Source organism: Cotesia typhae, unplaced genomic scaffold (assembly GCF_013202065.1).
Source record: "Cotesia typhae breed Kobodo isofemale line unplaced genomic scaffold, CoteBio_Ctyphae contig_26, whole genome shotgun sequence".
Lineage (NCBI taxonomy): Eukaryota > Metazoa > Arthropoda > Insecta > Hymenoptera > Braconidae > Cotesia > Cotesia typhae.
Window position 1 is genome coordinate 465351 of NW_027423732.1, and position 15716 is coordinate 481066.

The 15716-nt window shown below is 32.8% G+C and overlaps 7 protein-coding genes across 7 annotated transcripts; all 7 read left to right on the top strand.

The window, feature by feature from the left end:
* The first annotated feature begins 125 nt into the window (after positions 1-125).
* Positions 126-3443, top strand: LOC141525202 (uncharacterized). Its single transcript, XM_074239590.1, has 7 exons — positions 126-216; positions 286-492; positions 699-933; positions 989-1233; positions 2191-2412; positions 2472-2513; positions 3268-3443. Exons 3-7 carry the CDS (start codon positions 699-701, stop codon positions 3394-3396), a joined length of 873 nt encoding a protein of 290 aa, XP_074095691.1. The 5' UTR covers positions 126-216; positions 286-492; the 3' UTR covers positions 3397-3443.
* A 177-nt stretch (positions 3444-3620) lies between these two features.
* Positions 3621-6522, top strand: LOC141525621 (alpha-tocopherol transfer protein-like). The gene is made up of 4 exons (XM_074240173.1): positions 3621-3739; positions 4377-4515; positions 4585-4744; positions 5840-6522. Exons 1-4 carry the CDS (start codon positions 3722-3724, stop codon positions 6459-6461), a joined length of 939 nt encoding a protein of 312 aa, XP_074096274.1. The 5' UTR covers positions 3621-3721; the 3' UTR covers positions 6462-6522.
* Positions 6523-6845: 323 nt separating this feature from the next.
* LOC141525617 (uncharacterized) lies at positions 6846-8608 on the top strand. Its single transcript, XM_074240170.1, has one exon. The coding sequence runs from the start codon at positions 6889-6891 to the stop codon at positions 8584-8586; it is 1698 nt and encodes a 565-aa protein (XP_074096271.1). The 5' UTR covers positions 6846-6888; the 3' UTR covers positions 8587-8608.
* A 3-nt stretch (positions 8609-8611) lies between these two features.
* On the top strand, positions 8612-11155 carry LOC141525615 (uncharacterized). The gene has a single exon (XM_074240168.1). It carries the CDS (start codon positions 8650-8652, stop codon positions 11014-11016), a length of 2367 nt encoding a protein of 788 aa, XP_074096269.1. The 5' UTR covers positions 8612-8649; the 3' UTR covers positions 11017-11155.
* Positions 11133-12596, top strand: LOC141525620 (uncharacterized). The gene has a single exon (XM_074240172.1). It carries the CDS (start codon positions 11133-11135, stop codon positions 12570-12572), a length of 1440 nt encoding a protein of 479 aa, XP_074096273.1. The 3' UTR covers positions 12573-12596.
* Positions 12597-12644: 48 nt separating this feature from the next.
* Positions 12645-14473, top strand: LOC141525619 (uncharacterized). The gene has a single exon (XM_074240171.1). It carries the CDS (start codon positions 12645-12647, stop codon positions 14280-14282), a length of 1638 nt encoding a protein of 545 aa, XP_074096272.1. The 3' UTR covers positions 14283-14473.
* A 246-nt stretch (positions 14474-14719) lies between these two features.
* LOC141525469 (uncharacterized) lies at positions 14720-15430 on the top strand. Its single transcript, XM_074239982.1, has 2 exons — positions 14720-14742; positions 14845-15430. Exons 1-2 carry the CDS (start codon positions 14720-14722, stop codon positions 15428-15430), a joined length of 609 nt encoding a protein of 202 aa, XP_074096083.1.
* The last annotated feature ends 286 nt before the right edge of the window (positions 15431-15716 follow it).

Genomic DNA, 15716 nt, shown 5'->3' on the forward strand with positions numbered 1-15716 from the left:
CTAAATCGTCCCAACGTGGACGAATCAGCGGAGAAACAGGTACCGCGCATGCGTGTTATACTTATCAAGGGGAACCATTGAGACTATAAGCTTAATTTATTATTCACCGTCAATACTATCGACAAGTTTTATTGTTATTATTATTATTATTATTATTATTATTGTTATTGTTATTATTATATGTTGTAATGTTTAGAGATGCTTATAAGCTTATGGGTAATTTGAATTTAGAATTGTTTTTATTTTATTTTAATTTTTTTTTTTTTCATCTTCTTTTGTTTTCAGTCGCTAGGGAACCGATTTTGGTTAGAGAGCCTTGAGCGTTGACAACTATTAAAGTTTAAAAGGGACAAATAGGAGGAGTAGTTTAAACTGTTAAATAATAACAGGTGGATGAAATAATAAGTGGAGCGGTGGATCGATCTAGAAATTAACTGATCATATAGTAAAAGACATTGGCTTTGACGTTTTTATTATTTATTATTTACAAAGGTACAAATGTACACTAAAATCAGCTTGTTTCAATGTCAAAATAATTTATTTATTACGAGCATTATGTTACTCAGGCAGTAGTTAATATAAATATATTGATTTGTCATTTTTAAATTATTCAGTTGCCTAAACTTTGTTGATAATATTTTTGACCTAATTTACGGCAATTATTAGCTTCTAACCTTATTTATCTTTTTTTTTTTTAGATGGAAATTACCCTCGGGGTTGTCTGCTTGCTCGTATTTTCCGTTCAAGCCCAAAATTTAACCAAAAACGTCTTATGGATCGTCGTTAATTCTGATCAAATTGACAAACTTGATAATAAATCTTTTCCTGTTAAAGGATTTTATGAGAATTGCGAAAATTGCACCTGCGATAAATTTTTCAGGGACAATATTAATGATTTGATTAATTGGGCGGAACTTAAGAAGATTAATATTGGTAATTAAAATTGGAATTAATTTTGAGGAATTGTTTGCAATTCGCTAATTTACAGGCACCGTGTCGAAAGAATACTTTCAGCAGTCGGGAATTAAAAATCACAGAGGTGATGAACTCGAGAACGGACTTTGGGATATGATTGACTTTTTTATGAAGAAATTTCTTTCTTTTGATGGAGTGAACTTTGGTGATGATGTCAGAGGAAAGAAGGATATATTTGTTAAGACTCTGAGTGATTTACAGGCATTCAAACGGAGATTTTTAATGATTGCTGTTATCACCGATTTAACCGAGTTTAATGTAAGTTTTTTTACGAGAAAATTGTTGATATTCCTATTTAAATACCTTAAATACTTTTTAGACTGCATTGACGCTTAAAATCAATTCAGTCATTTTTAAGCAAAATAATTAATAATATTTTATTAAAATTTGAATTAAGTAAAAATTTCTGCAAAAAAATTTTTTGTCCTGCATTGACACTGAATGTCAATGTAAAATTATTTTATCAGCATTAATGATGATAATTATTATTATTATCATGTTAGAATTCCAAGTTGATAGATTTTTTTTAGGATAAATAGCATTTTTTAACTGCATTGACGCTCAAAATCAATGCAAGATTTTTTTTGGTCATTAAAAAATTGCTAATTGCAATTTTTATTATCAAAATTCTTCTAAAACCCAAAATTTAATTGTTTTTGATTGGTTAAATTTTTTTTTAATGCTGCATTAACGCTCAAAGTCAATGCAGAGTCATTTTTAATCTATATTTTAATCACTGACAATAATAATAATTATTAAACTGTAAATTAGTTGAATTTTTACAGAATAATAATTTTTAATACTGCATTGACACTCAAAATCAATGCAGAATCATTTTTAATTAATTTTTTCAACAGTGACATTGTTTATAATTCAAAATTTTATTTGAAACTTTAAACTAGTTAAATTTTAAGCGTCTAAATAATTTTTAAGGCTGCCATTGACACTCAAAATCAATGGAGTAATTTTAAGTCAATAAAAATTACTAATCGCAATATTTATTATCAAAATTGTTTTAAATTAAAAAAATCAAGTATATTTTTATTAAATAAAAAATTTTAATGCTGCATTGACACTCAAAGTCAATGCAGGATAATTTAATCATTATCTCGGGATCTACTCATCCGATTTCCTTGAAATTAAAATCTGTTCTTAAGGTCAACCTCTCCAACAAATCCTACTCCTAAAATTGACAATAAAATAATTTTTTCCTAGAAATTATTCCAACAAGTGAAGGACGAAGCAATAATAATAACCGGAGTATGCAAAATAAAGAGCCCGTATTTCTCAACAGAAAATCAAAAGTTATTCGAAAGTATAAAGTTAATTTACGAAATTCCTCATGTGGTTAGATCAATTTTAGATAATTGCACCGGACTTTGTAATAATACACTCTCAAGAGTTAAAAAACGCGTCATACGCTCTAATGATGACGAGGTAATTTCCAACAATATAATTTGCATCATTAAATTTTATAATAATTTTTTTTATTTTAGATTATTCAATACGATAAACTCGACGAGGAACCTGAAGTCCAAGTAAGTATCAATTAAATTTAATCAATTGACAATTAAGAAATGATCTTTTATCTCGAGAAATATTGACATTTTTAATGATATAAGCTCATCCAGATATTACTCTCATTAAGACCTTTCATTTGAGTACCCACATGTATTTTTCATATATTTTATATATTTTTATATATATATATATATATATATATATATATATATATATATATATATATATATATATATATATATATATATATATATATATATATATATTATATATATGTATATATGAAAAATGCATGTGGGTATTTAAATGAAAGCTCTTGATAAATATAACATGAGGATGAGCTTATATCTTTAAAATATAGGTATTTTTGAAAAATATATCAAAATTAAAGGTTAAAAAAAAATTATTTTCAAAAAATTGCATTTTTTCATTTTTAAACATTTTTTTTGCCATTATTTTTTTAATTAAATAAGAAATCCTTTTTCATTTTGCCTCTTAAATTTTACAATAATTAAAACATTTATTACAGCTTAAAAAATTTTTTAAATTCAAATTTTATTCGCGCGCTTTTCCGCCATTTTGCAAACTCCCGCCATTTTGTCGTGCAACTGGCCCCAACACATTTTTTGCCTTTTTAAAGCAATTTTTACATTAAATTAAAATTTTTTTTAATAAAAATTATTTAATATAAAATAAATTAGCTTAAAATTAAGTTTTACATTAAAAATATTTTTCAAAATTTAATTAATTAAATTATAAATTGTTTTTTAGCCCGAAGAAGGCCCTGAAGAAAGCTCTGAAGAGGAACATCGGGATCCTCGAAATTCGTCATCGAATTTGACAAAAAATTTAATCATAATAATCGAATTTATTTTGTCAATAACTCTTGCGGTTATTTAAATTTGAAATAAAAAATTGTTCGGTGTAATGCTGAACTATTACACTAATTATTGTTTACTGTTTTTATAAAAATTGTTCCACGGATGAGCGAAGACAATTTTTTTTTTTTTTTTTTTTTTTTTTTTTTTTTTTTTTTTTTTTTAAGAATCAGCCTTCTACTTTTTAACTATTAAATTGTTTCGGCAACAAAATTAAGCAAGACTGGAACTCTGGAGGGGACTCCATATATAAGAACCGGTCCCAGAATTCGCGTTCAGTCTTTCGCGGCTTTATATTCGTTGTTGGTTATTTTATTAATTTTTGCAAGAGGGATTTTTATTTTATAATGACAATAATGACCAAGGTACGTACATTGAATAGAAATAATAAATAACTTTTACTTGCCGAACAAGAAGAGAAAGTGACGGTTAAGCAATCGTGTACGGACACTTTAATCGCGATTTCTTAATTTGTGCTCAACCGCAGGTAATTTTAATGATATTGCGCAATCAGTTGAGAGTTCAAGGTTCAGGATCTGAAGGATTTAGTCACATTTTTGGATTTTTTTGTGGACTTTGAACTTTTAAATCAAGGATAATTATTAAAGGAAAGTTTAATGGGAGTGTATTGACTGAAATAGTGAAAATAGGCCTATGACACATGAACATTTTTTATAGGAAATTTCCAAAGCTACAATTTTGGATTCCTATAATTTTTTCCTAAAATCAATATTTTAGGAGTTATGATTATTTTTTTTAATGACTAGATCGTGAATTTTCATTTTTGACTGTGTTTACTCTAATTAAGTGGATATATCTCCTAAAATATTGAAAATAGATATACATAATAGTAACTTTTTTTATAGGAAATTTCCTAAGCTACAATTTTGGTTTCTTATAATTTTTTCCTAAAATCAATATTTTAAGAGTTATAACCATTTTTAATAATACTACCTAGATAAAATTACTTTTTACTAACTTTTTTTATAAAATCTTTCACAGATGTTGCTAATACAACCAACCGAAGAGATGTCTAAGCTCATACGCGCAGAGCTGAACGAGAATGTCGCAACTCGAGATCAGGATTTGGAGCACATCAAAGAGTGGTTGAAAAAACAGCCTCATTTACCTGACACTTTCGGTAAGTAATACTATCTTTAGAAATATTATTTTTAAAATTTAATAATAATAATTATTTTTTATTTCACAGATGATCAACGCTTAATGACTTTTTTACGAGGCAGTAAATTTTCATTAGAAAAATGTAAAACAAAACTCGACATGTATTTTACAATGCGAGGAGCTGCTCCGGAATTTTTTGCAAACCGTGACGTAACGAGACCTGAGATGCAAGAAATATTGAAGCATGTGTAAGTATTAAGTATTTTTATTACTCTCTGATTTTTTATAAAATTTTTTAGGCAGCATTAACATTCGAAATTAATGCAGAATAATTTTTAATCAATGCAAAAATAATTTTATCTAAAGTTCAATTATATTCTGTAATTTTATCATTAATATCCCTTCAAAATTTGAATTAAGCGGTTTTTTTTTTTTTTTTTTTTTTTTTGTAAATAATGACTTTTTTCTACTGTATTGACGCTCAAAATCAATGTAAACATTAGTTTATATTAAATTCAATTATGTTTAGCAATATTTATAAACAATATTCCTTTAAAATTCAAATTTCGCGGGTTTTTATACAAAAACTTAATTTTTTCGACTGCATTGACACTCAGAATCAATGTAAAATAATTTTAATGCATTATTTCAATTATTTTTGAATATTTGACTTATTTTTAATAACATTATCATCAATATCATGACTAAAATTCCAATTAAGCGTTTTTTTTTTTTTTTTATAGGAATTGACGTTTTTTGACTACATTGATGCTCAAAGTCAATGCAATTAAAATTTTATCAAAAATTTCAATTATTTTCAGTATAATTTATTATTAATATCCATTTAAAATTCAAATTAAGCGATATTTTATAATACAAATGATATTTTTCTACTGTATTGACGCTCAAAATCAATGTACAATCATTTTCATAGATTATTTCAATTATTTTTAAATATTTGACTTAATTTTAATAACATTATCATCAATATTATGATTAAAATTAAATTAAGCGTTTTTTTTTTTTATAGGAATTGACGTTTTTTGACTACATTGACACTCAAAATCAATGCAATTAAAATTTTATCAAAAATTTCAATTATTTTCAGTATAATTTATTATTAATATCCATTTAAAATTCAAATTAAGCGATATTTTATAAAAGAAATAATATTTTTCAACTGCATTGACGCTCAAAATCAATGCAGTCACATTTTAGTTAATATCTCAGGATCTACTTATCCGATTTTGATGAAATTTAAATATGTTCTTAAGAATTTCTTACTAAGTAATAAATAATAATAAAAATATAAAATTTATTGACTATAAAATTTAAAATTGCAGGCAAATTCCGCCACTGCCAGGCTTGACAAAAAATGGCCGCCGCGTGATAATAATGCGAGGAACAAATAAAGACATTCCGACGCCCAACGTCGCAGAAGCGATGAAACTAGTGATGATGATCGGCGACGTAAGATTGTTGGAAGAGCTAGTAGGTGTCGCTGGCGACGTCTACATCCTCGACGCGTCAGTCGTCTCACCGGCGCACTTCTCTAAGTTCACGCCCGACTTGGTTAAAAAATTCCTAACCTGCGTCCAAGAGGCCTACCCAGTTAAGCTCAAGGAGATCCACGTGGTGAACGTCAGCGCCCTCGTCGACAAAATCGTCCAATTCGTCAAGCCGTTCCTCAAGGAGAAAATACGGAACCGCATTCACATGCACAGCAATATGGAGACGCTCTACGAGTTTATTCCCAGAGAAATCCTTCCCGAAGAATATGGCGGCAAGGCTGGGCCGATCAAGGCCATCAACGACACTTGGATCAAGAAGCTGGAAGATTACGGGCCCTGGTTCAAGGAACAGGAGTCTGTTAAATCTAACGAAGCGTATAGGATTGGAAGACCCAAGACTTCTGATGAACTTTTTGGAATTGATGGGTCATTCCGGCAATTGTCTTTTGATTAATTACTTTAAGGCTTTATTGTTGTAAGATTATTTTTAAGTAAAGTATATTCTTTCATGGGTATTTCATTTAATGTTATTTTATCTCCTAAAATATTGAAAATAGACCGATATAATATAAACGTTTTTTGTAGGAAATTTCCTAAGCTATAATTTTGGTCTCTTATAATTTTTTCCTAAAATCAATATTTTAGGAGTTATAACAATTTTAATAATCAAAAGTCTTTCTTATCATAATTTTGTTACAACAAAACATTTCCCGCCTTACGCTTTAACTCCTTTGTCCAAAAAAACCTCGTCAATCAATCAATCATATCAACGACTAATTAACAGCCAAAACATATTACGTACCAGCGATAGCATAAATTCTTATCGCCTTAAAACGAATAAGATAGACAAGAAGCAAAGCATACAACTGACAACTTAAAAAATGGTGAACTTAGCAGGCTCGAATATCAACCAAAGCTTAAACACCCTGGAGAACTTCGTCGGTAAGTTCATATTATGGCGCGGACTGTTCCAGAAGCACCTTGACTACGACAACGACAGCGTGTCAGTGTACCTCGTGAAGAACAATCCGGATTTGGTGATAACGTCGCTGTTCCAAAGGTTCAACGGCGAGCGCAAGACCAATTACGATAACGTCAATAAGTTATCGACAGTCGTCGAGAACGATTGCTTCAACGCGTATGTTATCGGCAGGAACGTTAAGTCGCTCACTAACTTGAATCCTAAGCTCAAGCACACTCCGGCTCATTACAACGACATGGCGACTGTTTACAACGACTACGTGAAGAAACTGAATGACTTTGTCAACGAATCCACCAATTCGATCGTCTACGTCTCCAAGAGCAGCGTCAAGCACACCGTGTCGATAGACAAGCTGATCGAACAATTGAACGTGCTGATCCAAGCCGACGAGTGCAACGCCTATGGCAGGGAAATATTAACGCGGTACAAAACCGATTTGACCAAATTCCTACCCAGAGGCTTTTACGATAATTCAAGTGTCCTGCCGATCACCGTTTTGAATGATTATGACGCCGACGATGACTCTTCAACCAATATCAGCTCTTTGCAAACCGTCTCGACGTACACACGCTCCTCTTCTTCGACGTATTCTTCATCTTCAGAGGCTTCGGTTGATGAAAAGGTCATGAGCCAATTTCTGCGGGAATCTGAAAAGAGCGTCAAGCTGCAGAATGGAAATTTGGACCTGGATTCTTTTGAAGGAAACATGGTGTATAGTTTCAGTTATTGCAACAATGATACCTTCAGACGGTTTCAATTTGTGGGCGTTAGAATGCAACTTTCTGGAGAAAGAGACTCGGAGGATAGCAGAGAACCTTTGATTATTGAAGAGCTGAATGATGATGATGATGATGATGATGATGATGGAAGATTGCAGGATAATGGGGTGCAAAGTGCAGAAGTGAATTTGGATGGTTTGAAGTCACAGGGGGTTGATGATGATGATATGGAGGAGATTAGTGATGATAAAGTTGGTAAGGTTGAAACTGCTGAAGAAAATAAAGAAGGGAATGTCAATGATGGTGATGAAATTGCTAGAAAACGTAGGAGAATTGAATATAGTGAACCTGAAAAGGAATTGGTGCAACAAAATGGACATTGTGATGATTTGGAATCTGGGAAAGAAGATGTTGTTGAAGTACAAGTCGTAAATTGTGAATTGGTGCACCAAAATGGTAATAATGATGATTTGGAAGCTAAAAAAGAAGATGAAATTGAAGTAAAAGCTGAAAATTGTGATTTGATGCACCAAAATGGAAGTTGTGATAATTTGGAACCTGAAATTTGTGAATTGGTGCACCAAAATGGTAATAATGATGATTTGGAAGCTAAAAAAGAAGATGAAATTCAAGTAAAAGCTGAAAATTGTGAATTGATGCACCAAAATGGTAATAATGATGATTTGGAAGTTAAAAAGGAAGATGATATTGAAGTCAAAGCTGAAAATTGTGAATTGGTGCATCAAAATGCTAGCAATGATGATTTGGAGCCTAAAGAAGAGAATGATATTGAAGTAAAAGTTGAAAATTGTGAATTGATACACCAAAATAAAATTTGTGATGATTTGGAACAAAAAATTGAGAATTTATACAATTAAATTGAATGAAAAAAATTTTTTTTTCCGTGATTATTATAGTAAAGAAAAACTTGTCTTACCACGATGGATTTAAGTAAAAAAGTTGGAAATTTATCTACCAACGAAAGCGTAGACGCAAGTATAGAAGCGCTGATAACATTCATGTGCGATGTACTGAGAGACGTCGAGGAGTATCGTAAAATATTGGAGGATGAATATAAGGATTGTAACTTGGAACTGAAGAAAAAGAAATCAAGCATTTCTTATGAAGACTATAAACGGATTGAAAAATTGTACGATAAGTTTGAAAAGCAATTGAGCAGGTTTTCAGAGGCTTTTACTCAAGATTATTTAGACATATTGACAGTGGGATTGGAATTGTCCAATTTGAGAGTAAAACACGGAGCTGCTATGAGAGAATACGATAAATTTGAGTTAGAGGATAAAAAGTTTGCTAAAAAAGCGACGAATTTGGCGAGAAAGATCGAGAGGATTATTAAGAAACACGACAAGCTTGCTGTGGTTTATAATACTCAGATTGATAAGTTGGATACTTTTCATAAGCATTTGGAAAAGCAATTGATTATTTACACAACGAATTATGACCGTAAGTTTGTGATCCCGGTGAAGGATTACATCGCAGAGTTTAGGAGTGTTAAAAGTGATGATACTTATAAGAAGAAGGCCCAGATTATTTCTGATCATTTGAAGGGCATGTTGAAGAGGATGAATAAAAGTGGGTATAGATCTCCGTTTGTTAGGATTTCTAAATTGGAAGATGTTAATTTTGACAGCGATGATAAGGGCGAACGTAAGAGGAAAGGTGATGGTTCTGGAATCGATGGAGCGAAGAGAAGAAACGCGGCAGCTAGCGATAAGCCTTTGTTGGATGAAACTCAAATTGGATTACCAAATTTGCAACGAGTATCATCAAATGCTTTTCAATTTGAAAGTTCACAGGATGCTAGGAGTCAGGATGATATCCTATCAAGCGAACAATCATCGTCAAATGCTTCTGAAGAGATTGTGGAACATTCAGACGTTTCAGAATCGGGACCAGGAAGCTCAGCGTCAGGATTTGAAGAAACTGGCGAGACAGGAATGATCAACTCGCAGCAGAACATGGAAATTCTAAAAATTAATGGAGAAGAAATGGATAATGATGAAGCGTCAGAAATTGATCGTTCAGTTGAACACTTGAGGAATAAAGAATTAACTACTGACTTGGACCCTGATGATAGATCCAGTCCAGAGAGATCTAGGATAAGCAAATACAAATCGAAAACATTGAAGACTTCTGAAGGAATTCGAGAAGAACGAAGGCAGGAATCAAAAGGTAAATCACGGAACTCTATTATGTTACTACGAGGGGTTAATGACGAATTTGGGGAAGAGTCAGATAATGATGCAGATAATGATAACCAAAATAAAAGTTCTGAACTTGGCAATAAATTTGGAGCGTCTGAAAGTAAAGAGGTTAGATTTGATTTGGAAAAGAAAGATTTGAACAATAAAAAAAGATTGCAGAGTAAAATTGATCAGATGAGGAAAAATTTAAGGAAGAAAAGTAAAATTAACCCTGAAAATCCACAAATTTCAAAACCGCAGGTTTATGATATGGTTGATAAAGATTTAATAGCTTCCGGACAAACGATATTTGGTAAGTTATTAGAATTAGAACGTCAAAAGAAGATTAAAAAGGAACTTTTGAGTTATCGAGACGGAAATGAGGATTCAGGTGAAAATGCCGCACCAACAACAAGACTCGAGTCAGATGTTACTGCTTCTGATTCAGAAGGATTGCAATCTGAGGATAAAGGAAGCAGTGATTCTGATGGAAGTTCTGATTCAGCTAACAATTTAGTAAGACTTGCTCAAAAGAGACGTCAGGAGGAAAACGATGATCCGTATTATGATGTGCTGGAACATTACGTACCAATTTCTAAAAGAAGGATGGTACCAAGAAGAAGAATCAAGTCAGATGTTACTGCTTCTGATTCAAAAGGATTGCAATCTGAGGATAAAAGAAGCAGTGATTCTGATGGAAGTTCTGATTCAGCTAACAATTTAGTAAGACTTGCTCAAAAGAGACGTCAGGAGGAAAACGATGATCCGTATTATGATGTGCTGGAACATTACGTACCAATTTCTAAAAGAAGGATGATACCAAGAAGAAGAATCAAGTCAGATGTTACTGCTTCTGATTCAAAAGGATTGCAATCTGAGGATAAAAGAAGCAGTGATTCTGATGGAAGTTCTGATTCAGCTAACAATTTAGTAAGACTTGCTCAAAAGAGACGTCAGGAGGAAAACGATGATCCGTATTATGATGTGCTGGAACATTACGTACCAATTTCTAAAAGAAGGATGGTACCAAGAAGAAGAATCAAGTCAGATGTTACTGCTTCTGATTCAGAAAGCAGTGATGATTCTGATTCTGATTCAGATTAAGTTTACGGATTTCAGCACTATAATTGAAAAAACTATTGAACAATTGAAAATTTAGTAATTTTTTTTAGAACTAAAGCTTTATATAGTAGCATCCTGTGCTGAAAATAAAACCCATCATGTCGGTAGTAAATAAGCATGCAAGCAATTTTCAGAAACTAAACCAACTTATGAAGCTAACATCAAAGCTTAGCAAGGATTTCATCGAGTTTCATGACCGTGTAAATGTTTTCTTCAAAAATTACCTCTCAATTCTAATGAGTAACGAAGAAAAGCGTTTTGATCTGTACATCGAATTCAGCAGACTCGATTTACTGTGCAAGAAATTAAACAAGTTCATCGATGGCTGTCGTGACTTGATAGATCAGAAATCTAATGAAGTATCAAAAGTAATTGCGATGTTATCTTTGAATTCGCCTCTTGAAAAATATAATGCAATAATTGATTACTTGAACCAACAAATCAAGGACTTTGATAATTTAAAAAATGATTTACTGGGCATTCAAAATAAACCTTTGGCTTATGTGTTTAATAATGAAAACTTTACGTTGGACATAATTGTAATTATTAAATACTTCAAGAGTGTAGTTGGACCGAGTAGAATGGGGAACAGAGACAATAGCAATGTCTTGATGAGATATTTGGATGATATCGTTAAGATGTTTAGAAGCTATGTGGAGTTTCCTTTAGAAGAATGTGAGAAAATAACTAACCCATGTCCTCGAGTGGTAAATGAATACATGAGAATTGAAGACTGCCCTTTTGTAACAAACGCCAATCAAGATGACAGTGGCCTTGAAAAAGACGGAAAGACTGTCTACGTGAAGAACACTTGTGGGTTCGGTTCCGTCGTGCATATTTTCCTTGCCAGTATCATTGACGATCCATGCTATGAATTGAAACTTTGGAAGAATCAGAGTAGAGAAGTTAAACTGCTGTTCCAATTGAAAGCCAATCCGGAAAATTCTCTCGGATTGGTCAAGAGATACTTGGTTGACACTCCAGGATTGGAACTGACCAAAAAGGACGGCAAGGATATCCTAGATTTGAAAACAGACATCGTCGCAATATGGGATGCTTGCTTCCCATCGATAAATTCTGGAGTTTTTAGCTGTCCGCATAGCCAGAACGGAGGATTCAAGCACAGATTGATTATCGCCTACGATCACAAAGTGGATCTGTTGAACACTTCAACCACCGACAATGTTGCTCGTAAGTTAATGGAGTTTAAGGATAATTTTGTGATATCTAACAACTGCGATGCGAATTGCGCTGGCTATTTACAATTAGAAGACCAATTGTTCATCGACATTGCATTTAACAAGCCACTGCGCTTTACTATAGACTACTTTGAAACTGAATTGAATTACGAAAATCAAAAATTCCGGCTTGCTGGGGTGATCGAAAATGTGCAAGAGCCGTCGAAACATTTCTTGGCTTACGTCAGGCGAATCAACGGCGATTGGCAAGTTTACAACGATTCGTTTGGAACAATGTCCGGATTCGCTGATCTTAGCTTGCATATCTGTCCGGTAGCTGTAATTTATGTCAGAGAATAGATTTAGATTTTAAAATTATTTTTTTATTTATTTTATCCTTTATTTAGTAAGAGAATGATGGAAATATAAAAAATGTCTAAACAAGAATTTGATTTGTCATCATTGAGAAATTTAAAAGCTGAAATTGTAGAAAGATTAAATTACCATCAAAACCAATTGGACGCTTCGTTGGATGACTATCAGTTGAATTTGATAAGAAATCTTAATGGAGTGCCTACTGTCTCTCACGTCGAGTATCCAATCGTCAAAGCCAAGTATAAAAAGTTTGATAGAGATATCAAGAATTTTCGGAGGTACGCAAATTCGTGGTACGAAAAGGCAATAGCGGCTATTATAGAAATAAAATTTATGATGAAGGAATTGGACAGGATAGCTGTGAATAAAAATTATGAGAAGAAAAACTTGAAGACATACGTTGAAAGTTTTAACAAAAAAATAGCCAGGTATGAACAGTATGTTAGAAGGCTGACTAATATCAAAGGTAGTTTGGAATTATTATTTAAAACGAATGGCGAGGGTAAAAACCAGCTGGATGCAATTATTAAAAATATGCAGATTTATCAAAAAAGTTCTGATGATGGTCATTGGGCTGTCGTCGACCGAGATTTGCGTTCGAAAAATGAAAGTTCTGAAAGCGGAGACCAATCTAGGGGATTGTCGTCTCAACGCGAACAAGCTAATCCAATTCGGAATGAAGCTGTTGAAACGGAATTTCCAATTCCACCGTTGTTTTCTGATGATGCGAAACAAGTCATTCCTCTGACAATTGAGATTGGAGATTCAAAAAAAGAAGCGGAAACGTCATATTCAAGAAAACAGAAAACTCCGTCGCCAATCCCACAAGTTGAAGAAAGCTGCCGACTTAAACGACCCCGATCTGCACCGAAAAGTATTTTCCTACTGCCAAATGGCTTCAATAGTCCAGTCTATTGGGTCAACAATCAGCCTGTAAAGGTAAGCAATACCTGCGGGTTTGATTCGATCGTCCAAATTTTACTGGCTGCTATGGTTGATGATCCTTGCTACGAGTCCACGTTGATACTAGCTAAAAATGAAGTATCCGAATTTCTAATCAAGTTACAAGCACAAACTGATCTGGAGCAAGCTGTCCACATTCGCAATTCCTTCTTAGTGTATAAAGGACAGTCGAATTTAATGAAAACTAATCCTGGAGTTTGTGAATTGAACTTGTTTGGAACCTTATCCAAAATTTGGGATCTTTACTACGATTCGATGCACGTCGGTCATTATTATTTCGATTGTCCTTGTGATCCGATGACAACAATGCCGAAGCATTACTTTTCAATTGTTGACAGAGGTATCGACGAAACGGATCCAGAATTAAGACAAATTAAAATGAACAATTATATCGGTGACAAATTGAACGAATTGATGCAGACTGATAAAGCAAAATGTCCTAATTGTCGCTCAAAAAATTTCAAACTGAAATTGGAAAATCAATTGTACATTGAAATTATTAACTTGAATCCAAATTGCACTCTAAAATTGTTTCAAAGCAGTCTTCATTTCTTGGGACAGAAATTCAGGCTTGTGGGTGTTGTCGATCACAAGACAGCGCATTTCATAGCTTATGTCAGACGAATTAACGACAGTTGGCAAATTTATGATGATATAAGAAATACAGTAGTCGAACTAATCAATATTGACTTTAAAATCAGTCCCGAAGCTGTGGTATATATCAGAGAATGATTATCAATAATTTTGTAGTTGCAAAATTAATAATATAGTTTATAAACCATTAAAAAGGCGAAATTTGAAAATTTTGTTATTAATTTCTCCGTAAGATGGCGCTGCGCGCCGGATTAGGAACTACGTCATTACTGGCGGCAAAATTCAAATTCAAATTCAAAAATTAAATGTAATTTTGTTCTTTTTTTTTTTTGCTATTTATTAGTAAAGAAAGTTTAAAAATGAGTAAAATAAACGCAAGCGTATCATTATTGAAGATTTTTATCAATGGATTGAAGTCCAAAGTGATTGACTATCGCCGACTGTTGAGAGTTATCGAGACATATCTATCTAATTTGAACACAAAGGACGTTCGAAAAGTACTTTCGACCTACGAAAAGGTTACTAAATTTTTAAATGTCTTTCTTTTGGAACTAACGGATAGATATGCTAGCACAATGAAGATCAGTTTGATAATAAAGTAATTCGACACAAGTCAAATCAAAGAAAGTGACCTATATAAAAACCTCTTCAAAAAAACTTACAATGAACAAGTTGAAGCTTATAACAAGTCGATCGTTAGATTCGATTTGATAAAGAAGAAGTTGGAGAATGGTGAGTTGATCACTTCGGATGATAGGACTCTGGAGATTGATGTGTTCAATAGACAATTCAAAGCACTGCTGGGTTTAGAAAGGGGCAAAGGTTATCGTTTGTCGAAAACTTTGAGTTCGACAACCGATGAGTTGAAGATGATTGCAAGAAACGCGTCCTTGCTGCTGGTTACAAAGGTTGGCAAGAAGTCTGATTCAGCAACTGAAATCAGGTCTGTTAATTTGTCGGCGTTTGATTCAATTCAACCTAAAAGTGTTCTATCGACGAATCGAAATCGAAGGACTTTTGAATATGTTTGCCGGGTTGATGAAATACCGGCGATTCAAAGAAGAGATTTGCAGATATTTGAACCCAATGATGAATTGGGTAGGCATGATTTAGCAAAAGTGCCATCGGAAAGTCCTGAACCTGATTATGTATCATACGGATGGGGATCTGATTTTGACGACTATTCTGACGATACAACGGAAACAAATTATGGTTCTAAGGATTCAATACCAGAGCAGCATCTCTACCAAAATATCGATGAGTTGCTCGAGGGAAAATCTGGTTAAGGTTTAGCAAAACGTCCAATGGAAACCCTGGAATCAAACTATGCACTTACTGATTCAGAATATGACCTTGACTCCTCTTCTAATAAAGTGGAAACTAATTCTACTTTTGAAGACACACTGTCAGAATTGCATTTGAAATAGGGAATTGTACGACGACTTGAAAGAAAAGGTGACTTAAATGTTTAGCATTTAATGTTATTGCTCCCGAAGCTGTTGTTTACTTCAAAGAATAATTGAAGAATTAACAATGATATTTTTTTTCATCGTCCGGATATCGACGGCGTCC

What these genes read in the sequence shown, in the direction of transcription:
- LOC141525202 (XM_074239590.1), top strand. Translation starts at nt 699, where the DNA reads ATGGAAATTACCCTCGGGGTTGTCTGCTTGCTCGTATTTTCCGTTCAA. An exon ending in CCGATTTAACCGAGTTTAAT is followed by an intron (nt 1,234 to 2,190) that starts GTAAGTTTTTTT and finishes ATTTTTTCCTAG; the next exon opens with AAATTATTCCAACAAGTGAA. An exon ending in ACGAGGAACCTGAAGTCCAA is followed by an intron (nt 2,514 to 3,267) that starts GTAAGTATCAAT and finishes ATTGTTTTTTAG; the next exon opens with CCCGAAGAAGGCCCTGAAGA.
- LOC141525621 (XM_074240173.1), top strand. An exon ending in TCATTTACCTGACACTTTCG is followed by an intron (nt 4,516 to 4,584) that starts GTAAGTAATACT and finishes TTTATTTCACAG; the next exon opens with ATGATCAACGCTTAATGACT. An exon ending in CAAGAAATATTGAAGCATGT is followed by an intron (nt 4,745 to 5,839) that starts GTAAGTATTAAG and finishes TTAAAATTGCAG; the next exon opens with GCAAATTCCGCCACTGCCAG.
- LOC141525617 (XM_074240170.1), top strand. Translation starts at nt 6,889, where the DNA reads ATGGTGAACTTAGCAGGCTCGAATATCAACCAAAGCTTAAACACCCTG.
- LOC141525615 (XM_074240168.1), top strand. Translation starts at nt 8,650, where the DNA reads ATGGATTTAAGTAAAAAAGTTGGAAATTTATCTACCAACGAAAGCGTA.
- LOC141525620 (XM_074240172.1), top strand. Translation starts at nt 11,133, where the DNA reads ATGTCGGTAGTAAATAAGCATGCAAGCAATTTTCAGAAACTAAACCAA.
- LOC141525619 (XM_074240171.1), top strand. Translation starts at nt 12,645, where the DNA reads ATGTCTAAACAAGAATTTGATTTGTCATCATTGAGAAATTTAAAAGCT.
- LOC141525469 (XM_074239982.1), top strand. Translation starts at nt 14,720, where the DNA reads ATGAAGATCAGTTTGATAATAAA. An exon ending in AAGATCAGTTTGATAATAAA is followed by an intron (nt 14,743 to 14,844) that starts GTAATTCGACAC and finishes GTCGATCGTTAG; the next exon opens with ATTCGATTTGATAAAGAAGA.